Source organism: Mytilus edulis, chromosome 5, assembly GCF_963676685.1.
Source record: "Mytilus edulis chromosome 5, xbMytEdul2.2, whole genome shotgun sequence".
Taxonomy (NCBI): domain Eukaryota; kingdom Metazoa; phylum Mollusca; class Bivalvia; order Mytilida; family Mytilidae; genus Mytilus; species Mytilus edulis.
Window position 1 is genome coordinate 54,586,231 of NC_092348.1, and position 25,868 is coordinate 54,612,098.

General features: G+C 32.3%; 1 protein-coding gene across 1 annotated transcript; it reads right to left on the minus strand.

The window, feature by feature from the left end:
- Window positions 1-10,450: 10,450 nt before the first annotated feature.
- LOC139523948 (uncharacterized) lies at window positions 10,451-18,430 on the minus strand. Its single transcript, XM_071318383.1, has 2 exons — window positions 18,199-18,430; window positions 10,451-11,823 (listed from the first exon to the last, which is right to left on the minus strand). The coding sequence occupies exons 1-2, from the start codon at window positions 18,245-18,247 to the stop codon at window positions 10,601-10,603; spliced, it is 1,272 nt and encodes a 423-aa protein (XP_071174484.1). The 5' UTR covers window positions 18,248-18,430; the 3' UTR covers window positions 10,451-10,600.
- Window positions 18,431-25,868: the final 7,438 nt, after the last annotated feature.

Below are 25,868 nucleotides of genomic sequence, written 5' to 3' on the forward strand. Positions count from 1 at the left end.
GCTTGATGTATGTAATCACCAATTGATCAACGGTAGACGGTGTAAATAGTCTTTAAAAATGTAATAGTTAAACAGATAACTGCAACGACACACTAATACAGTCCACAAGCGAATCATGTATTGCTTTTTAGGCATTTGATTTTAAGTAAGACTGACAGAACAAAAATTAATTTGCCGTCTACAAAAATCATCAGAAATATATTTGTATTGTCTGATGAAAGAAATTACACGTTATAGTTCCATGGACACAATCATAATATCACATAGACACATATATACCTTCAAATTGCCGTTGTTTTTCAGTCAAGGTCGTTAAAAACTTCCATTTGTTGTTGTTTTTTTCTTCAAAATCACGACTGGTCATACAGACAAAAAATCTGAAATCGCTACTAGAATACAGTCAGTTTTAGACTGATCGTACAGTAATTTATTTTGGGTTCCTCAAGGAAAGCATATTTTTTTATTTGAAATACGAACATTCTACTTAAATACGGTAGGAATATTGAAACAGTATATATTTTACTGTAAACTGATGCAAATATTCGCAATAAAAGATTATCTGCTTTGTACTACGGGAGCAAAATTGTCAATCGATTTCACTTTTTTCTATGAAGTTGGTGTGATGCACGCGAATATTTTATATTCTACTGCATGTTTTTGTTACAGTTACTCATATTTATGATGTTATACATACATTTAAGATGTGCAAAGCACTTTATAGATATAGGAGTAAACAAATGATGAGAAAAAGCACCAAAACAAAACCGTTCTGTTAGCCAGTTTGAAATCCTCGCTTCGAAAATCGCGACTTCCGGATAGCGTACAGAATAGTATCTACACTGTGATATCAGAACAAAAATGTCAAGCAAGGTAATATGATCGATATAAGAAGAAGCATTGTACTTTTACATTATTTCTATTCCATAACGGCTAGTATATCAAATACATAAATCTAACATGAATAATATATAAAATTATCGGGTCATGAACATCCAACGTAAACGAGTTTTGAGTAATTTTATAACCGAGGGACACTTTACTAGCTTTGTTCTTTACGAGGTATTTGTTATAATATTAAAATTGTTTTTGTTTTTGCTTGATTTTTTCATTTAATAGATGGCTAGCTGAATTCAGTTTTTATGAGATAATAAATCATATTCACTTCTGCAACAAACTGTCGTGTACATTTTAAATAATTAAATTTTCGTCTGGAGCATGTAGCCTAGTTAAACAATATGTTTATCATATACACTTAAGGGAATTTATTACTTCTATCATAACAAATGTTTACTTGATATTTTTAATACAAAATTATTACACGGATGACCGTGTTCACAAAATGTTTCTGGGATATTGATATTATATAAACAGTTACGCTTAAATTGTGAGATGCCATAAACTTCGAAAAAAGAAATCATTTTATAGCATGCAAACCAAAAGAGTGTAAACAAAACATACAGTATTTCTTAGGAAGTCGACAGTATTCAAATAGAAAGGGATATATAGGTGGTTTGTAAAGAGGTCTAAGTCGTTCTTAATTAATAATCTCCACAGGTAGCGAAATGACTTTAGCTGACTTCCAACTAGAAAGGGGTCGCTAATTTTTCTTGAAGCTGATCAATTGTTCTATACGGATACTCCCGCTTCCTCCACCAATAAAAACTGTCTGTCTTGATAAAGCCAAGGATATGGTAATTGTTGCTTAACAGCAACAAGCGCAAGTTATAGATCGTTAAAGGACCCTTTACCTCTACTTTCGGACGTTATCTCATTTGTATTGAAATTGATTGTTGATACATGTATGTATGTGTTATCATTGCTGGACCGTCTGATGTCAGCTAACATACCAGTATTCTTATTTCTAAACCCATCAAAAATCAGAAAGTTTTCTATACGAGTAGATTCTTTTGAGAACCGGTTTTGCCACAACATAACAATTTCAAGTTTATTTACAATTTATACAGTGTGCATATGTTAAGTATGTTTAAATGAGCATATGTTCATATAGTTTAGGACTTTATTCATAGGTTGAAAATACAGGCAAAGTTTAGATGTTGATGAAATTTCAATATTTTGACTTTAGTGGAACCTTGAGGAAATTCAAATTCAGTCCAACTCTTTCAGGACCAAGTTATTAGTATAATTTGACAAGACTATCAATAATGTCCTTTTTTCCAGTTCCAAATCATGTTAGTAAACCCAATTTAAGAATGACTGCAAAATGATGTTTAAATGATCTTGGTAGCTTGGCCATAAAAGTGCGAGGTTTGGCATGCCACAAAACCAGGTTCAACCCACCATTTTTTCCTTCAAAAATGCCCTGTACCAAGTCAGGAATATGGTCATTGTTATATTATAGTTCGTTTCTGTGTGTATTACATTATAACGTTGTGTCGTTTGTTTTCTCTTATTTTTGAGTGTAAATTCACATTGCGATAAGACGTGTCACGGTACTTGTCTATCCCAAATTCATGTATTTGGTTTTGATGTTATATATATATGTTATATTTGTTATTCTCGTGGGATTTTGTCTATATGTGTTACATTTTAGTGTTATGTCGTTGTTCTCCTCTTATATTTAATGCGTTTCCCTCGGTTTTAGTTTGTTATCCCGATTTTGTTTTTTGTCCATGGATTTATGAGTTTTGAACAGCGGTATACTACTGTTGCCTTTATTTAAGCCAAGCATTACAAGAAACAGTGACATCTCTGGTGTACTGTTTCGAATGATTTTAAAGGAATTTTAATTTTACAGCAAACCACATACATATCAAAAAAATTCATTACACAATGGCAAATACTTCCAACACACTGATGAAATCATATTCCTCGTTACAATGCACTTCATTATTACATACAACCACGACAAAATTGTCTAGCAATGTTACAAAAACAAATAATGTTCAATATCGGAAGAACCATTGCACCTTACTGTAATCTTTTAATTACATCAAATCAACACATGAATTATAAATACAAATGTCACGAAAGCCTTAGTTAATTTAATGACCTATAACATTTTGCAACCGAGGTAAAAAAAAATAATTTATAACAAAAAGCACACTTTATTATATACTAGTTACAGTAGCTGGTATGCAATAGCCGTAAGCAGTTAATGTGCGCTTGGTTATAAATATGTTAGTGTAGCAATTCCCCATTGTCAGGGAAAAAAATATGGGAGTTTGAGGTACCTTGAAATTATAATTAAAATACCATGACGTCTTCTATTAACCATTTTATTACAAAATGGTATAGATAAAATATTATATGAAAATTGGCTTATATCATGTTTTACCATACAAACTTTATTCCATTTTTAAAAGTACATTGTTTTGTTATATCTTTTAACATCTAAAGTGGGAGGTTTGAAGCCATAAAACCAGGTTCAACCTACCATTTTTCTAAAATGTCCTGTACGAAGTCAGGATAATGGCAGTTGTTGTCAAATAGTTGGTTTCTATGTATGTTGTCGTTTGTTTTTGTTGCAATTCAGAGGTCCCGTTGTTCCTTTCTTTTCCTCTCATAGTTGATGTGTTTCCCTCGGTTTTAGTGTGTAACCAGCATTTGTTTTCTCTAAATCGATTAATGACTTTTGATCAACGGTATACTACTGTTGCCTTTTATTTATTCACACAACATTCACATCCTCAATATACATAAACATAATTATATTCTTTTCTGTATTTGGTAAAATGGTAGTAATGTAATTGCAAAACTCATTCACCATATAAATCATATGTAGTGTTGATTATTGTGTAGTAGCTTCCACTGAAGCTGTGTTTTTCCATTTCCTTTAACATAGTTCCAAACAAATTCCTATGGCAAAACAAATTCACAAATAACAGTTTAGTCCACGGTTTGGTGGAATTGAGGCTTCAAAGAATCATCTAATATTTTGGAAACAGAGTTTCTTTGTTTTTTTATTTCAGTTTGTTTTGTAAAATGTATTGCATTCTTATCTTTGAACGATTAATCAGAGAAAGATTGCATTTTTATTTCAGGATTTGAATACCGCATTGGCTCGACTAAGCTCTGCTATCTAAATCGTTGGTCAGTTATCACATTAAATACCATTAAAGTGTCCATTTTTGGTGAATTTTTAGTTTATAGGAAGTTGCCTTGTAAAAATATTATCGTTTTTATGAGCATCACTGACGAAACTTTCGTTTGTCGTAATGTGCATCTAGTGTAGTAAACTTTTAACCAATAGTCTACAAGATTTAAAACTCCGCCCATCAATAATGTACCTTTTACTAATGATTTTTGTTTCTCTTTTTGGAATCTTTATCCTGTCTTTTACCGTTAGGTGCATGTATTTGTTCAAACATTTTGTTTTCTATTTCCTTAGAAAAGATTTTTTTAATTTATTCTAAATCTTAAAAGAGTGCTGTCTCATATTCCTGAGATAACCAAATTATTCTCTAAGAGCGTGTAGCCTATAACGTCTTACTTTTTTCTATCATAAACACTGGCGAAATCATTAACTTCTTTCAATTAACTATCTAATTTGACCCATAATATATAAATTTTGTTTTGTTTCGAATATTTGCTAATGGATTCAACCTTTTTGATGCGACTGTCATACAAGTGAGAGGTGTAGCGCTTTAAATCAAGATGCAACCCACCATTTTCTACATTTGAAAATGCCTGTTCCATGTAAGGAATATGACAGTTGTTGTCCATTCGTTTGATGTGTTTTATCATTTGATTTTGTCATTTGATAAGGGACTTTCCGTTTAGAATTGTCCTCGGAGTTCAGTATTTGTTTGGTGATTTTACATTTTGTATCGTGTTCAAAACATCAAAAACTTGTTCAAAGTTATCTCAGTCTGTTCATTTGTAAATTAAATTGACATAACTTTGAAAGGCTTCATTGGTTCATTTTTTCTTCATTCAGGAGCAATTAATTTGTCTTAATCATAGTTCCGCCTTTGTTTGTCCGAGATATATGCATATTATGTATATATATAACTAAAGTAACATTATTTATAAACTGAAGATAAAGTCAAAACGCATCAGATTATTAAAAAAAAAAAACATTACGAATTTAGGTAATTTTATCCATTATCATAAAAGTAATAAATTTTGAATTTAATCAGCAAACCTAGCTGTTCATTTAATATATCCTTGGCCTTAAATATTATCAGCCTCTCCCCCCCCCCCCCCCCCCCCACAAATTAAAAAAAAAAATATTAAAAGAATGAAAGAACATTTTCATATTGTCTTGTAAATATATAACACTCTCTTTCTTTTTGTCTTTAAAAAAATATTGTTCTTTACAATTTACCACTCTAGTCTTACATTCTAGTGAAGGATCCCTGTTTGTTAATTCGAGAGATCATAATATTTAAATAATATTTTATGTCATTCTCTTTTCCACTTCAACGTACTAATACTAATTTCATCCCAGTCGTTTTTATGTATTTAATAACAATATTATTGTCGATAGCATGTTTTACACTACTCTCCATGCGTTAGTGCCTATAATGTTTGTTTATATGAACAAAATACATCAGATATACGTCCAGCTGCTTAGTGACACTAATATCTAACCTACATCGAGAGTTGTTTGTATGTAGTATGTCCATTAACTGCATTAATGTTTATTTAATGGAGACATTAAATATGTTAAATGTCTGAAAAAAACTACATTAAAACTATCCAACTGATACAAATAAATCAAAAGTACTGAACTGCAAGATATTTTACAAGCAGTTATGAGCAATACAACAACTAGAGATGTGTATCCAACATGTGGTGTCAACAGGAAAACATAATAAAGCAGTAAAATAACAAAATACGGAACTCTGAGGATAATTCTAAACAGGAAGTCACTAGGCAAATGGCAAAATCAGAAGCTCAAACACATTAAACTCGTGCAACACATGAATCTATTTATTTGTTTAGCTTACATTCGTTGTAAAAAAATGAATTCAGCATTATTTACAGATTTATAAAAATTTTATGGTAAAAAAATGTAAACAATATTTTTTAAATGTCTTGCGACCGAAGGGCTTTTCTGAATTTACCTTCGTCAATGCTGAATATTTGAAATCCGAGGATGTATAAGAGTCAAAACAGTTGAGGAGCTATATGGGTTATATGACGAACAGGCAGCGAACTTGTATATCAAAATCTATATACGGTCATCTTTCATCAAGGAAGATGCAACTTTGGTTTCTAAATAATTACTAAGTTCATAACAGACAATTTTAAAAAGGTTCAACCCACCATTTTGTCCTTTAAAAATGTCCTGTACCAAGTCAGGAATATGTTATTTGTTATATTATAGTTCGTTTCAGTCTGTGTTACAGTTTAACGTTGTGTCGTTTGTTTTCTCTTATTTTTGAGTGTAATAACATTAACAGTACCAATTTTTATGCACCAGATGCGCATTTCGACAATACATGTCTCTTCAGTGATGCTCGTGGCCAAAAAATGTAAAATCCAAAGCTTATATAAAAGATGAAGAGCTATAATCTAAAAGTTCCAAAAAATACAGCCAAATCCGTGAAAGGAATCAGAGCTTTGCACGAGGGAGATACATTCCTTAATTTATAATAACTTTTAATATTTTGTAACAGCTAATTTAATAACACAAAAAAATCCGTATTTTCATGCCAGTACCAGAGTACTGGCTACTGGGCTGGTGATACCCTCGGGGACTAACAGTCCACCAGCAGAGGCATCGACCCAGTGGTAGTAATAACATTAACAGTACCAATTTTTCTGCACCAGATGCGCATTTCGACAATACATGTCTCTTCAGTTATGCTCGTGGCCAAAAAATGTAAAATCCAAAGCTTATATAAAAGATGAAGAGCTATAATCCAAAAGTTCCAAAAAATACAGCCAAATCCGTGAAAGGAATCAGAGCTTTGCACGAGGGAGATACATTCCTTAATTTATAATAACTTTTAATATTTTGTAACAGCAAATTTAATAACACAAAAAAATCCGTATTTTCATGCCAGTACCAGAGTACTGGCTACTGGGCTGGTGACACCCTCGGGGACTAACAGTCCACCAGCAGAGGCATCGACCCAGTGGTAGTAATAACATTAACAGTACCAATTTTTCTGCACCAGATGCGCATTTCGACAATACATGTCTCTTCAGTTATGCTCGTGGCCAAAAAATGTAAAATCCAAAGCTTATATAAAAGATGAAGAGCTATAATCCAAAAGTTCCAAAAAATACAGCCAAATCCGTGAAAGGAATCAGAGCTTTGCACGAGGGAGATACATTCCTTAATTTATAATAACTTTTAATATTTTGTAACAGCAAATTTAATAACACAAAAAAAATCCGTATTTTCATGCCAGTAAATTGACATTGCGATAAGACGTGTCACGGTACTTGTCTATCCCAAATTCATGTATTTGGTTTTGATGTTATATTTGTTATTTTCGTGGGATTTTGTCTGATGTTTGGTCCGTTTCTGTGTGTGTTGGTTACATTGTAGTGTTGTGTCGTTGTTCTCCTCTTATATTTATGCGTTTTTCGTCAGTTTTAGTTTGTTACCCCGATTTTGTTTTTTGTCCATGGATTTATGAGTTTGAACAGCGGTATACTACTGTTGCTTTTATTTTTAAGTCAAGTCAGTACTGAAAGTAAATGTTCTCTCTTTAAGTTGAGTAATTTTCATAATTCCGACTTGGTATTTGTTCATCAATAGGAAAACTGACCATCTGAGAAAAAAGTCTTAAAATTGTTTTATTGATGTGTAGTTTAAACCAGATCTACTATTTTATGAATTAAATATTCACATTTGGTGGGATTCGTTTTGCTCAGTCTTTAGTGTTTTGCGTTGGGTTTTGCCGACTGATGTGTGTCTTTTGGTCTGTTTTCGTTGCTTTGCCAGGGCATTAAATTATTGTCAGTTTGATTTCGTCTGATGAAAATCCCTTTTGTTTTATCACTTCTCATTTTGTATAAATACAAAATAGTATGCTTGAAATAGATAGGATGTTAAAAATTACATGAAGTATGACATAACCATGCAGTTGAAAAATTGTGTATTGTTAACAGTGTGTTATATCATTTATATTATTAGATTAGAGCGTCTGGTTTTGATAATTTATTTATGTACAAAAATTCATACCATAGGTGCTGTTAGTTGAGCCAAAAAGCAAGATATTGGCTTCAAAAGGAATAGGAAGTTTTAAAAGGGAAGGCAAAATGTATTGCCTAAAATTGGTATATAGTGGACATGATAACGAGCAGTAAGAATCAAGAAATTATTTTTAAGTCACTACAAAAACATGCGTATTTAATGAACACGTATTGTGTTTATTTAAGTGAGCACATCTTCTTTTTATATTAAGAACGTATCCCCACGACAATATGCATTACGAGTACGAATATAAAATTGAGAATGGAAATGGGGAATGTGTCAAAGAGACAACAACCCGACCAAATAAAAAACAACAGCAGAGGGTCACCAACAGGTCTTCAATGTAGCGAGAAATTCCCGCACCCGGAGGCGTCCCTCAGCTGGCCCCTAAACAAATATATACTAGTCCAGTGATAATGAACGCCATACTAATTTCCAAATTGTACACAAGAAACTAAAATTAAAATAATACAAGACTAACAAAGGCCAGAGGCTCCTGACTTGGGACAGGCGCAAAAAAGCGACAGGGTTAAACATGTTTGTGAGATCTCAACCCTCCCCCTATACCTCTAACCAATGTAGAAAAGTAAACGCATAACAATACGCACATTAAAATTCAGTTCAAGAGAAGTCCGATTCTGATGTCTTTTAGAATTAGATAGATATTCACTTAAAAAATACAGAAACGGGTTCATGTATCAAGTTGTATGACAGTATAAGTTGTCTTGTGTTATGATTATGACCTGCTTTGATTCGAAAATTTTACTAGATAACACTTTTGTTCACTTTGGAGATACCGTAGATTGTCAAATTTTCGGAATTTCAACGGGAAATGACTGTGCACCACATAATGCGGACCTATTTATGTATTGTTGTGACCCATCGAAACATCATCTGATACAACAATTTAATATTTATAACTTTAAGATATTTGGATGATATATTGACATATTTTCTGTATATTGAGTGGTTCTCAATAATGACGATTTTAGTTTCTACACTAAAGAGATATATCCTGGTGAAACAACTTTGAATAAGCTAATACTAACAATGAACACTGTCCTTTCGGTACAAGGACATTATTCGTAAATGTAAATCAGCATGCAGACATTTTAAACGTTCAGGTATTTCACATCCAATCCTTAATGGTAATACTTTATCATAAGCACACAAATGTCGGCATTCACCGCAAAAGCTAACCAAACTTTGGAACAAACTTATTCAGAAGCAAAATAGTTACGATACTTTTGTCAGTTCATTAAAGATGGCATATTTTATACATTAATATTGATTCGCGCATTGTGTCTTTGCATCGAAAATAAACACATTTGTGTTAAAACCAGTTGTCGGCATACGGGTTATGTACTTCTTGTATATTTTATAATGGTGTGATACTTAACTCCTAAAGGGAGGGATTGTGCTTCATTTTCATATAATGAAGACATAATCTTTTATTAGTTTAATTGAGGTCTGGAGCTGGCATGTCAGTAACTACTTGTAGTCCTATCTTAATTAATGAGTCATTGGTCATTTTGCTTAACTTCTTTTGATACCTATTCGGACATCGGACTCGGACTTCTTTTAACTGAGTTTTACTGTGCATATTACTGTTTTTGTTTATTCTAAAATGACTAGAGATATAGGCGGAGTGATGAGATCTCACAAAACATGTTTAACGCCGCCGCATATTTAGCTATCCCACTTTAGGATCCTCTAGCCCTTGTTAGTCTTGTGTATTGTTTTTAATTTAGTTCATTTATATGTGTTTGAGTTTAGTGTGACGTCCATTTATCTGAACAAGTACACAATTTATTTTGAGCCACCTGAAGCCCCGCCTCCGGATGTTGGATTTTCTTGCTATGTTTTAGACTAATTGGTTGCCTTTGTTCGGGTCGTTGTCTCTTTGACACATTCCCAATTTCCATTCTCAATTTTATGTCTTTTTCAAACGGTAGAAGTCATTTAACGTTTCAGACCCTCGTTTTATTATTCAGAATTTTGTTTTTAAAATTATTAAGTTATGACTGCATCAATTCATGCATTGTACAATGTATCGCATATAGTTACAGCATACGATTTGTCGGTGTTTGTTAGTTTTGTAACCCCACTAGTAATACGCATGTAGCACAAAGCTGTATGTTCTCAAGTTTAGTGAGAGAGTCCCATAAAACGTCAGCATATTCTAGACTAGGTCGAATAAATGAAGTAAACCTAGTATGTACATATGTTAATTTTCCTCACTATGTTTTGTTGTTGAAAGATTTGTTAGTAACTTTCTCAATATCATCGTCCTTGTTTGCTTTTGCTTTTTTTGGATTAAAATGCACTAAGTGGTTCATTTTTATTATGCTTTATTACATACTCGATGACAATAAATATTCTCGTAAATTTTGTTAATGCATATGTATTTTTATTCCTCTGTTTTTTTCCATAATATGAAGCGGATTACTCATAAAATAATGAATACTTTTTAAAACAACAATATCAGTTCAAAAATGTATTCATAAAGGAACGATTTTTTATGAATCTGTTGGCATCCATTTTATTTTTAACCCCAGCTGAACTGGGATGTCTCCGGTTTGTCTGTTTCTCAGTTTGTAAATTCCTAGAGTAATCATCGGATAAACCAAGAAAGTGAAGGAAATCTAATTTTGAATTCATTCTATGTGAATTGATATAGTTTTCCTTTTCTTCGTCATTCCTTCCCGGCAATGATTGATTCAAACGGGGAAATGTCTTATCTCGTACATGTGTCGAATGTGGAACAAATGTGTGAAACTGATTATTGTGGGGACTAAACTCTGGTGGGGTTGTTGGGAAGATCTTTGCATTTATTTCATTTAATTCAGATGGTCTTTTCTGCTCGTTCCCGTTCATGTGTATTTGTGAAGGTTTAATACGAACTTTCTCAGCAGTTGCTGGTTTAACTATATCATTTTTCTTGTTTTTACCAGGTATATCAGACCCAACATTGAATTCAGACCTGACTGGCTTCCGCCTCCCAGAACGACCACCTTTTCTCCTCACAAAAACACTATCACTGTGAACTTTTGATGCACGTATTTTATCAGCTTTTATATTTTTAGCTTTGACAAAACTTGATTGAATATTTCTTGAATTAATCTCTTTTGCTTTTAGTAATCCAGACTGTTCGTTTATCCCCGGGGGTCGTGTTGGTGTAGGGAGAATATCCATATGTATTGTTTCCGCAGCTTTTACTAACGGTTCAATTTCCTTTGGCTGTACTGAACGAATTCCTTCTCTCGATAAATCCTTTTCAGACGGCCCTGTTTGACTCCTCGGCCTTATCTTTGTACGAGGTCTCCGTTTGTCAATCGCTTGTTCCGATTTTGATCGGTCATTTGCAGACGACTTTGTAGAATTTTCACTTTTTTCTTGCCAATTAAGCCCATTTTCAATTAATGGTGTATTTTTATCTTTATTAAATTCTGCTCTTCTCGGTGAATTATCTCGAGGTTGTTCTCGGTTCCGTTTTCGTGTTACTCTTAAATATTTTGTTCTTATTGTATCCGCCCTTATGCCATCTGCCATAATATTCTTTGCGCTCACGATTCCTGCTGATACATCACCAGCTATAATAGTTTTTGCCTCAAGTCGACCACTTCTGTCATCACTGTTAGTACTACGTCTGCCCCGTTTGTCAATAATGAAACTGTTTGTCAGTTGGCCTTCCAATGCATCAACACCTAAATGTATAAAAGGTTTGAGTTATATTTGTTTGAATATTTGTCACATATAGCCACATGCAAGCAACGGTTAAAAAGCTATTTTGTTAAACAAAAAGCTGATTCGATATTTTCGACTAACTTTATGGTACACACGTTAAGGTAAAATTGTAATAAATTCTAATTTATACACAGTCAAGCAAGCAGACGCCTCCGGTTGAGGGAGTTTCTAGCTGCATTGAAGACCCATTGGTGGCCTTTGGCTGTTGTCTGCTCTATGGTCGGGTTGTTTTCTCTTTGACACATTTTCCATTTCCATTCTCAATTTTATTATGGAAAAAAAAAGGAATTTTGTGGAACGAAATGTTATCCAATTATGATGCCTCTAATTAAATTCTATTCGATATTTTGCCAATTTATTGTAAATATATTGAGGTAAAATTAAAATAAATCTCCGTCTATCTAGTTTCGTCGACAAAGCTATAAATGGAGTAGTTGATATCAAAATTTAGATTCTCTGCAAACTGTAATAACAACGGATGATTTGAAAAAATGAAACAACACTTAGTTAATTGTATATGCGTTCGAACCGCTTTTCTGAAATAACCTTCATCAGGTGAACGCACAATGCCGAATTACGAGAAGTATTTATTAGATGTAACAACATATAATTCAAAGTGGTGAACACACAGTATCTGTTGAATATGCGTAAAATGATGGCTTTGACCGTCGTCCAGTATCACCAGCCTTACTAATTCAAGTGTGGATTATATCCTTGATATCAATTAATAGAACCAAGCTTAAAATCAGTCTTAGATTCATTCATTTTTTTTTTTAATCTGGAAAGGGGTTGTCGGCGTGTTGTATATTACCTGACATTCATTGGAACCCCCCCCCCCCTCCCTTCCACAAAAAAAAAACACGAACAAACAAAAAAACAACAAAAACATAAAGACAATACATCGAATTCCCATGCAGTTTTGTAAAAATAACAGGTGTCCATTAACATTTCAATACATGCCCAATTATTCACGTGTATGTTTGATTAGTTAACTTATTTACCTTGTACGTATGTCTTTTATATCTACATATGAAGTAGACGTTTTTTCTTTGCTTTGTGTAAATTAAATCTTTCACAAGGTTGCATACACTGTATATAAGTTGTTTTTTTTATAAATAATAATAATATATCAAACTATCTTTTTTATTTTGTTACCAGTGCCAGTGTACCTACGTTGTTGACATTAAGTGGACACTTCTTATAACTTGAACAGATTATCTATGAATAGACTAGATGTGTCAAGACGACATAAATGTGCCTGCCTGCAGCAGAATTGTTTATACATTTCTCAGAATGCATATGAAATACTAGTTGTACCAGTGAAATAGTAATGCATCTGTAAGTCACCTTGGTGCACTATAAATATCCCTAAAAATCTTCAGGAATTTAAAGAAAAAAATCGGACAAATACAATTTTCTAAATAATTCAAAGATTATCAAATAAGACGTCAAATGAACGAACATAGTTTACCATTTTACAATGTATTATATGCCAAGAAGTGGTTAAGTCATAAATCATACAACACAGTGTTGTCTTTTTTTTTCCATTATTTAAAAAAAATTATCTCTTCTCACTGTACATGTCTGACATACGAATACAACAACTTCTTCGATAATGTCTTCCTGTGTTGCTGACTTGACTGTGTATGAAATCTTTCATGAAATACGCATTCTACTTAGTGTGCATGATGACCCTTACAGCAGGTTAAGTACTTTGATTTTGATTTCAATTACAGCGAGCATTCTCATTCGGCTATCCTCGGTAGAATCCGCTACTCTCCTTCTATCTGGGCACGGAATCGGTCGAGTTGAGGCAAATGCGAGCATTTTATGATTCAATTATATCTTTCCAACATGATAAGGAAATTGAGCTTGGTTTTTTTTTCAATAATTGCTTGGATTCATTGAAACGATAAGAACGTATTTATCATTATTGTTATTTTTAACTTATGTTTTGTAAAGTACTATACTAACAGCTATTTGTAATGTATTATTTCGTTCACAACCTTATTGTACTTCGGGAAGATTTAGAGCTTGATATATCTTATAACCACCTGTCTATTGTTGATTACGGTACGTTGTCCTCTAGATGTGTTTTTGCTGTCCTAGTCACGTTTATCTCACATTTATTTTATTTACATTGTGTCAGATTCGAACGATTTTTTCGTTATATTCGTTATATATTTCGTACATTCTTAAATTTAGATTTCGCCTTCTTGTTTATATTTTTTTTAAGATGTCTCGTAATACCCTTTCCCTACGGTACTGTTCTTATGCAGTCAATTATATACAACCATATTATATACAAGAAGATGTGGTATGATAACAATGAATAAGAATATGTGGTAGGGGTGCAAATGAATAAGAATATGTGGTAGGAGTGCCAATGAGGCAACTCACCATACAAGTCACAACTTGTAGAAATAAAACCATTATAGGTCAAAGTACGGCCTTTAACACAGAGCGCTGGCCAACACCGAACGGCAAGCTATAAAGAGTCCAAAACGATTATTACATACAACCATTCAAACAAAAAATCTATCAAACGACAACCACTGATCGACAGGTTCCAAACTTAGGACAGGTGCAAACAAATGCAGCGGGTTTAAACATTTTGATAGGCGCCAACCTGTGACCTGAAAAAATATATAGTGTAACACACTATACAAACACACTATACAATATATATATATATACAAGTCTAAATCGAAAACTACGTTCAAACCTATGATTGCGTTGGATAAAAACCGCAATTTTTATACGTGTGCATGTAAAACAAATTTAGTTGTAGAAGGGTCTAAATACAGCACAAACAACAATTTCCAAAAGACCAAAAAAGTGAAAAAGTATATTTAAACAAAACGCATTTGACTAACAGGTCGAACAACTGATGTTCTTGAACCCTGCTGACTGCCACTGGCGATTGCCAAATAAAATTGATCACAAGATGTAACAAAACGGATCTTGATATAAATTTAATACTAAACAGAAAACAATAAACTTGTGGCCAATATGTTATGCCATAAACATAAGGTGTCAATATTTTTTTTGTACACCAGATCCGGATTTCGACAATAAATGTCTCTTATATATAAAATTAGGTGCATTGGTACGATTGGCGATGGCACAGTTTTTACAGAATCCTATTTAAAAAATTTGAAGCATAATTATTGCCTTGTAAAAAAATTACATTATTTTTTGTCATTGATACGGCAGATTTTTTAAGGGCATTATCTCCCCCTTTGGCGCGTTTTCTTCCCTGGAGAAATCTGGTCTTTTTCGGTCATATGGCTGTTATATTAAAATTTTGTCTTTGTCAATTCACAATTTTACTATAACAACTCACTCAGTTGTTATAGTAAAATTGTGAATTGCCAAAGACAAAATTTTAATATAACATAGCAATAAGACTAAATAATTAGCATATTGCCCTTTTAATATACCTAAGTAATTTCTAATACATATAATGCATCACTTTTGATAATTATTAGATTGTTTCAGGACAGTAAAGAGCATGAACAAGGTTGTGGCAGTAGCCCAACATCATATATCAATTTAATAAGACTTAGGATTCAAACTCAACCTGTGTTAACAGGCTAGGGATACAGAAATTTGACTATTTCAACCTCTCGATCACCAATGCCCCTCAAGGTGACAATTAAAAAAAATCGAAAAACAAGAGTTCGGACCCTATTTTTGGCAATACGAACGGATTGTTTGATAAAGTTTCTCTTTCTAATGTCCAGTAGAAAGTAACTTTACACGTTTACAATCATGGTCCCTTTTCTACATAAAAAATACCTGCACCAAGTCAGAAATTTGACAATTGTTTTCAAATCGTTTGACACATGTTTGATGTGTTTCGGGTTTTGATTTTGTCATTTGGTTAGGGTCTTTCCATTTTGAATAATCCTTGGAGTTCAGTTGGTTATTATTTTAGTTTTTTTCCTCGTTTAAATTATGACATCACTACATAAACCTCATCAGCAACACAGACTAAATAGTATCACGAGTGGGACAAGAATTAATAACTTCCGGAGCTCTTTGGTTCATCCGATTTTTAATGGGATTCGTGTTGTTTATATTGTTGTTTTCTTCTTTAAATTATGACAGGTTGTTATGTTGTCGATTAGCGCACATGGCTGATTGTCTAAATACAAGGTATTACATTTTGTTTGTCATGCGTGAAAATAAAATGTTGGGTCATGATATCTTTACGCTCCTCTTTTTCTTTCATGTCCATTTTGAAACTTATCGACATGGAATGTATTATGATTGACGAGGTCGTATTCACTTTTGAAGAAAGTTTACATCTAAGTTCACTTCCCCGTACGTGAAGATAAATATATAACTCGTACAGTCAGTAAAACATATTTGAAGTGGTATATTAAAAAAGTGCACATAGTTAATTTTATAAAATTTTTCCGGAGGGTAAAAACCTTTTGTTAAACTTGACATGTTAAACCAATCAAACAACAGAGACAAGATCTCGTAAACAATTTAATATTTACCACAACAATTTTGAATCATTATGTTGATGCACAAAGAAAATGAAGGTGTATATAAGACACAACTGTGCATCTAAACAACTCAAATTTTCCTTTGTAACCATTTGAATTATTTCAACGAAGCAGTCGACATCTTACAAAATGATAATGCACCCCCTTGATTGTTAAGCTTCATTCAAATCCATGGTGTATGGATACTCTCAACCTCTCTTTTCTTCAAAGAACTATTTTTTCAACTCTTCTAGAGGTCCGTAGATGGCTCTGGTATGCGTAATTTCCACCACTATCAAAAGGTTAAATTTCCAGCCCTTCGTGTCGCCGATCAACCCATTTTACAGAACCTTTTTTTTTAATCTTTTATTTGTTTTTCAATAGTCAGGACATACTCACTTATTTTTCTATTGAATATAATATGGGAAATCATCCAGCGAAGGAAAATTAAAAATTTAAGACATGAAAGTGTTTCGCTCATCCTAACATTAGGAATGTGTTATCTGCATACTGGCTTAAAAACGATTCTATATCACTGTCTGAAATTCCCCTTCTATCAGGATTACCTTTTTATTTAAAAGACAGTAATTAAACACCAATTACATGTACAAATAAATAGGAAGTAAGAGGGTCTCCTTGTCTTCAACTACTCAAAAACGTAGACATGTGTCCATTATTTAAAACACAACTTGCTGCCTTCGAATCATTTACATATCGACGGACCAAAATTAAACCTTTTTAAAGAATTAAAAAAAATAACCATTCTAATAGTTACCAAACGCCTGTTCAAAATCAACAGGTTATAAAAGACCTGTTTTATTTTTTTCCTCAAGAGAGTGCATCAAATTATTTAAAAGGCGTGTGTTATCACCCATTAATCTATCTTTGATAAAACCTTATCAAATGTGTATCACTTAACAGGACCTATTTCTTTGATTTTATTGCTAATGAAATTTGTCAAAGAATTTTTGAAATGTTAAAATCGAACTGTAGAAAGTAAAGACTAACTTGTAAAGTCATTAAAAAAAATACAAAATAACCATCCCTATATTTATAAGCAGTCGGTGCATCGGTACTGAGATGAATTATAACATACTTTTTTTTTTAATTACTATTACTAAAATAAATAGGAAGTAAGAGGGTGTCCTTGTCTGTAACCTTTTTCCAAAGGAAAAGACGTTAACCTATTCCATTATTTTAAACACAACTTGGTGCCTTCGAACCATATACATATCGACGGACAAAAATTTACGCTTTTTTAAGTTGGTAAGTTTACAATTAATAATAAACTTAGGTTTACTTTAGGTATTCTTTTTAAAGTTTTTTTTAAACGGCGGGAGGGGAGGGTATTCATCTGTTGATCTGTTGTTTTTATCACTTTCTTATTTTCAGTTGCCCCAAAAATATCTTAATTTGATGCCTTACTAATAATTGATTGATAAATGTTGGGTGTTTTAATGCCACTTTCACCACCTTTGACTTTTTCGTGTGCGTCAGTTTTTATTGATGGGAAAAACCGGGAGTGCCCGGTGAGAACCTCAGACATGAGACAAGAAAATTGACAATCCTAGTCGATTCAGATTACAGATGAATGCAACTGCCACATTTGGGGCTCGAACTCACAACCTCAGTGATGAAATACAAGTGCTACAGTAGTAAATTCACTTTAACCACACTACAATAGCGGAACCGGCCCGTACTAACGTAAAACACGCTCTATCTAAGTCAATTTTTACTTTTTAAATTCTTTATTTGCAGAACAAACAAAAACCAATTTGTTTATGGCAAATACATAGACAAAAAACTTGATAACTAGAAAACATAAATTTTACTTACCAGACATTGACATCCATAACACCGCAAAATACACAAACGATTGCACCATGTTGTCCTATGCACGATTTATGTCGGATTATACATGATAAACATGGCTACTTTCATCCTTTAATAACTTAAACAACCTTGGAGCAACATCCTTGTGGTTTTTCAAATTTTATTTATAGAAAATGTAACTTTTATTAATTTGACAAAAATAAAACAACTATACTATTAGAGATAGTTGTTGAAATAAATAAGTTTCTGGTTGACTGACCTTTGACTTTAGTGGTTTATGACAGCTGAATATTAGTCAATAAGTACATGTTATGTACATGCTGTCTGGCTTACCGCCAGGGGTTATTTTTATACAAACAAATGCAGGACATTACAAACTCTCACACTACCAAATGCTCCTTTTGACAACAATTGTCGCATGGTACATAATTAAAATGACTTTTTCATCCTTGTTCATTAATAACTTAAAAATAGCCTTGAAGCAACATCTTCTTTGTATTACTGAATGTATTTTTATTTTATTTCATCTATAGAAAATGTAGTTTAATAGACTGATTGCTATTTCTCTGAGATTTTTTTTATTATTACTCTTCCAATGATTTTGTCTCCAAAAAATGTTCAGAGAATATGAGATCAAACCTTAACAAATGCTATATTTCCGTGTAAATGTGTAAGATTAATTCGGATATACATTTTATAAAAAAAAAACATGCCATGTTTGCAGAAAGCGGAGACTAATTTACATTTATTGTTTACTGTGTACAGAGGTTAAAAACCAGAAATACCGTATTTAGTTAGTAAAAAAATGTTGCACTCATAGAAAAGTTATTAAAAGGTTCGACATGAATTATGACTATAGTATCAAGATTTAAATGCTACATTATTTATTTTTCATTCCGTTATCCTGCTATTCTTTTTGCTTAATTGATTGCTTGTTGGATGTGTCAGTGGAATATATTCCGATCATGTTCATATTCAATCTTTAAAACATTTAAAAAAAAAAAACTTTAAAGAACTAAGGGGGATCTAAGATACCCCAGAAGGGTAGGATGATTACACTTTTCCAAACCAGGAGATGCAAAATTTTGAAGTTTAATAGTCTTAAAACAAACTTTATTTTGTTTTTACGATACATAATAGGAGAAAACAAATCTTAACGTTATAAGTGCGCCTGATTATTATGTAATTATATTTTAAAAGTTAATAATCATACATTGTTGATATATCAGTTATAAATGTCCATCGATTTCATCGATAAAACAATTCGAAAAGTGAGTCTACTGCTACTTTTTTAGGATTTCAAAATTAGATTTCAAAATTTAACTCCAACACCTCTAAAAATAAATTTTCAACAGTATGCATATATATTTATTCCACCTTACGGTAGAGCCAAATGATTAAATACTTATCAAAGATACCAGGATTGTTAATGACAACTACAGTTTTTTTGTAAATTAGAATTTCAATACTTTAATTATATGAAGAAGGAGGAACACATCATACATTTTGCTTTTTTATTCCTCTTACTATTAGTTTTTAAATATAAGTAAAACAAATTATCAACAGAGGCTTTATCATTCAAAAGTATTGATCGTTTGCAATTAAAAGTTTAAGTTCTTTTCTCTAAGCTACAACGGGAACATATTTATTCTAATAACAGGGGAAGTAACTCTTTTGTAAAGAGGTTTTTGCACTATATGTGAAAAATAAATCATTAAATTTACTAATTATAATATAGCTGTGTTTTGCTTGTTAAGCAATCTTTTAGACTCCGGGTGTGGAAACGTAGTCACATAAGTTTTTTTGATATTTTTTTATTAAAAAAAAAAGAATTCCAACATCTAGCAAATCTTGAGAGAGAGCAAGGACCGATAACTCTGCAAGGGAAATTGACATCTATCGTTCACCAACTTGTCGCGCCAGTAAACCAGATATAAAGTGAGAATGATTCTGAAATTTTACGTGTGATACCTGCTCAATATGTGTTTCTGGTAGTCATTATGTACATCAGACTAATTATTTAGAAAACCAAATTAGAGGCATTAAATCAAATCAATCAAATCAAATAATGTTATTGTCATATAAATCAAAAACATGATATGTGACAAACATAACATATATACAAAAACAAACAATAAACAATAAAATATTAAAACACAAAATGTATCAGTTCAAATTATTGTTTTTGGGTCTCCCGTCCTCACTTCTAATGACTGTCTTATGAAGGAAACTGTATTTTTAATTTGACTGTGAGATGTGGGGTTTAGTATTATTTTAAGTTTAAGCATGTCATCTTTAGCAGTATCTTTCCACTCCGAATTGATTTTCATGGAGTCAAAATATTTGTTTCTATAAAAGTTATATTTAGGGCATTTGAGAAAGAAGTGTTTTTCGTCCTCTATCTCATTACAGAATTTGCAATATCTCTGATCTCTAGGGATCTTTTAAAGATGTCTACCTTTTTCTATTAAAAGAGTGTGTTCGCTTATTCTGAATTTTGTTAATAGTTTTCTCGAGTCAGAATGGTTATGTTTAAGGTAAAATTCTTGTTTCAAGTTAATCTTAATATTTTTGTATAGAAAAATTATATTACTTTCATTTAAGTCCTTTATCTTTTTTTCCAATTATAGATTATTGAAAAAGACATTGCAACAAGATTAAATTTGCTTTTTTATGTTTTGCATTTTGTACAGTTGTTATTATTTCTGGATCAATATCTAATTCTGTGAAAATATCAGCAAGGTAAGTATACCATGTATATATTCCTTCTGAGAGCATTTTTTACACATTTCAGAAGCCTCTTTTAATAAGGGGTTTACATTTTGGGTTTCCAGAGTGAGACGGGAAAAGTATAGCAATGTTTGAGAGAGTTTATACTCTTCAACAGGGAGTCGACCAAGCTCTGTTCGTGTTGCTATATTTGATGAGAATTTTCTTACCCCAAGTATATGCTTACAGAATAAACGGTGGACTTTTTCAGTGGGACTTTTGTCAATAAAAGATAACTTATCAACTGTCTGATTAGTTTTCTTTGCTCTCTCTTTAGCTCTAATAGAACACAACCGTGATATCGCGGGTCCGTGACTGAATTAAAGTATATAACTATGCGCAAGCCTTATTTTAACATAGTATTAGTATTGTCATCTGATAAAGTCATGCCGATTATAAGATACACAGTTTTCTCTGCTTTCAAATCTTTCTGTTTGATCCCGTCGAACTGGGACTTATCAATTATTGGTAATATTAATTATTTGGAAAACAAAAGGTCCTGAAATGGAATATTTTTTAATCAACAGCATTGTCCTATATTAGTTATAAATAAAGTTGAATTCTTTGATTCGCTGTTTTACGTCATGCTCGCTTACAAATTGAAAACTGTACCTATACGCCTTATTTTTAGTCCAGATTTTTAGTATTCGTATTGTTATCTTAGAAAGTCTTACTGATTAAAATACTACAATAGGTAACAATTTGACAATTTAGTAGTGTCAACCCTGTGATTATGACCCGTGTATATAGCATATTAATCCTGAATACATCGTTTGTTGGTGCGTCTGTCAGATGCGGAACGTACAGATAAGGTAATAGGTAGCAGGTGAATATACTATTGGTATCGGTATCGGACTCGACTCGGAACTTCTTAATTATTGGCAATATTAATTACGTGGAAAACAAAAGGGCCTGGAGTGGTGTAATTTTTAATCTACACCTTTGTACTATATTAGTTATATATAAAGTTGAATTCTTTGATTCGTCGTTTTTACGTGATGACGGCTGACAAATTGGACCTCGTAATTTTAGTATTATAGATAATAGGATATATATGTGTCCATATAACATACTTCAGAGTTGAATTTTAATACTGGTTTTGACATTGTTTCAAATAGATTACATGCAACATTTATAGGCAGCTCTCCAAGAGAGGATGTAAAGGACTTTAAAGAAAATAGTACTTTTCTAGCTTTTTTGACAAGTCTAGGGTATAAGTCTAGTGTACTTTGTATAAATGAACCATTACATTTTATAATATTACCTAAAAATTTATATTCAGAAACATCCTCTAATGTTTCTCCGTTTATCGTCAAAGAAGTTGTCTTTCTTTTGCATTTTGATTGCCCTACTGTCATAGTTGGATCACTTTTTCTAGTATTCACTGTAAGTTGCCAGTTTTCACAGTAGTTATTTAATTTATTTAAACTGTTTTGAAGTCCCTCTTGATTTTCTGAGATAATGATCAGATCATCAGCAAATAGAAGGCTTCCTATTTTTGATTCAATAAGAGAGACTGGGTTTGAGTCTTGGCTATTAAAGAGATCACTAATATCATTTATAAATATATTAAAGAGGGATGGGCTTAGTGAATCCCCTGTGGTACCCCTCTTTGAATATGGAATTGGTGTTTTTGTGTATATATTTATTTATCAAAGATTTAATATAAAAATATTATCTGTGGTCCTATGTTTTTCTCTAAATCCAAATTGGGATTTGTTGAGTTTATCTTCCAGAAAATTTGTCATTCTGTTAGTTATAATGGCACTAAATAGTTTTGCTATGAAATTAGTTAACACTATACCCCTATAGTTATTTGGGTTTGATTTGTCCCCTGATTTATGAGGCGGTATCAAAAGGTTGTAGGGTAGCACTCAGACGAAAGTGTTAAATTGAAAAGTTTTGTTATAGCTTTTTCTGATTGACCATTGTTTTCAACTGTTTCTTCAGGTTATAATATTTAGTTTTATTCACTTTGTCGCTTGGATTCTTCCGAAGGTTTCCAATGTTATTTAAGTTTATCTTTTGTGTAAATAAATAGTATGGTCTGACCATGGCTGTTTATGTTTTTTGCTATTCTTTCTTTTAAGTACTTTATCTTTTACTTTACATACTTTTTCTGATATTTTACCCAATATAGAAGTCAGCTTTTCTGATGCTAAGAGTCATTTATACCAAACAGACTTTTTGAAAAATGTTCAAGTTCAAAATTTATGATATTTTCTTTTATTTCATTTGAAGCTAGTACTTCTATTAATTTTTGTTTTGAATGCTTATTTCCCCATACGAATTGTTTTCCAGGAGTCAAAATTATTTAAAATTGAGAATGGAAATGGGGAATGTGTCAAAGAGACAACAACCCGACCAAATAAAAAACAACAGCAGAGGGTCACCAACAGGTCTTCAATGTAGCGAGAAATTCCCGCACCCGGAAGCGTCCTTCAGCTGGCCCCTAAACAAATATATACTAGTCCAGTGATAATGAACGCCATACTAATTTCCAAATTGTACACAAGAAACTAAAATTAAAATAATACAAGACTAACAAAGGCCAGAGGCTCCTGACTTGGGACAGGCGCAAAAATGCGGCGGGGTTAAACATGTTTGTGAGATCTCAACCCTCCCCCTATACCTCTAACCAATGTAGTAAAGTAAACGCATAACAATACGCACATTAAAATTCAGTTCAAGAGAAATCCGAGTCTGATGTCAGAAGATGTAACCAAAGAAAATAAACAAAATGACAATAATACATAAATAACAACAGACTACTAGCAGTTAACTGACATGCCAGCTCCAGACTTCAATTAAACTGACTGAAAGATTATGATTTAATCATATGAACATCAGGCACAATCCTTCCCGTTAGGGGTTTAGTATCATACCATCATAACATATGTTGTTTGTTTCAATTTTATGTTACATTTTAAATCAACTTCTATCTGAGCATGGTCTGATAGATAATTGAATGGACATGTTTTAAAGTATTGAACTGAGGGCAAGAGAGCCACACTAGTTACAGCATAATCCACACTGCTATAACCATTTGGGGTAATACATGGATAATAACCTTGGGAGTCCCCCGATATATCTACCGTTCACAATTCGGAGTCTAGAAGATATGCATAAATCAATTAAGTTGTTGCCGTATGTGTTACGTGCAAGGTCTTGGTTATACGGTCTAGACATTTGTATCTCTATATATTTATTTAGATCACTAGAAACATGTTTTATAAAAATCATCCAATTCAGCAGTCCTTGCGTTAAAGTCTCCCATTATTAGGATTTTCCCTCTCGATACAAAGGTACTAATTTCATTCTCTAGTCTGTGAAAATCATTTTCAGTTTGTGTAGACCCCTCTGGTGGCATATATAATGCACAAAAATATAAGTCAAAATCAAATCCAAACGGAAGGTCTTATCTAATTTTAGCCAGAGTCTGTTTTGGGAAGTAGTGCCCTTTTCTCTATATGTTGTTCCCTTTTCAATGTTTTTTCTTATATAATATAATAACCCCCCCCCCCCCCCCCCCCCCCCCCGCTATGTCTTTTAGCTCTCTTGTTATTTTTTCTTATTTTATCAATTAGGTTAAACCTGAGACTGTAAAGTGTTTTTTTTTTAAACAACAAATACTGATCGAGTTTGTCACTATGTTTATGATATGAATATAAAGCGTAACTGTTTAATGACTATAGCATACAATACTACCACTTTTATCTTATTCTTACATTTAAAACTGAAAACATCAAAAAACCCATATGACTACGTTTCCACACCCGAAGTATAAAAGATTGCTAAACAAGCAAAACACAGCTTTATTATTAGTAAATTTAAGGATTTATTGTTCATATATAGTGCAAAAACCTCTTTACAAATGAGTTACTTCCCCTGTTATTAGAATAAATATGTTCCCGTTGAAGCTTAGAGAAATACTTAAACTTTTAATTGCAAACGATCAATACTTTTGAATGATAGAGCCTCTGTTGATAATTTATTTTACCGATATTTAAAACAAATTGTCAGAGGAATTCAAAAAGCAAAATTTATGGTTTCTACCTCCTTCTTAACTGTGTATTGAAACACTCATTTATAAAAAGAATCATATTAAATATTATCAAGCCTGGTAACTTTGATGAATATTGATTCATTTGGCTCTACCATTAGGTGGAATATACATATATATGCACATTTATAGCGAACATTTATTTTTGGTGGTATTTTTAATATTTCAAAAACCTTAATTGACAGAAGACTCACTTGAACTGTCGTATGTAATATATATACCCTCATGTGCGGATTGTGTTGTTTTATGTGTTATTATTTGCTTTGCAAAAGTAACTAAAAGATAGTCATTCAACAGAGTTTATCTTCAAAACGGGCAAACATCGCGTCATACCTGCAGCGTTCTATTTTTAATTATTGATGGAATCCCATAAAACGGGCAAACATCGCGTCATACCTGCAGCGTTTTATTTTTAGTTATTGATGGAATCCCATAAAACGGACAAACATCGCGTCATACCTGCAGTGTTTTATTTTTAATTATTGATAGAATCCCATATTCAATTTACGAAAGGTGCAAGGTTTATACGATTAAAGATCTACTCCGATACTTACAGTTTAATGTGAAATCACATAAAATCTAGACAGTCGTTGGCACGCCATAAAGTTAAAAAAAAATAAAAAAAATAATAATTATAGGGTCACCGACTTCGTTTTTACGGTATATATCATTCAAAGTTTTTTTCTAGGATTATGACAACTTATAAAAAAAATCTGTCAACCTGTTTTGGAGTAATTATCTCACATCTCTCCTTTTACATAATGAAAAAAAAAAAGAACATGTTGGTTGTAGATTTTCTAGCCATATATTGTATAAGTCATTTTTAGACACTAAAGTTTAA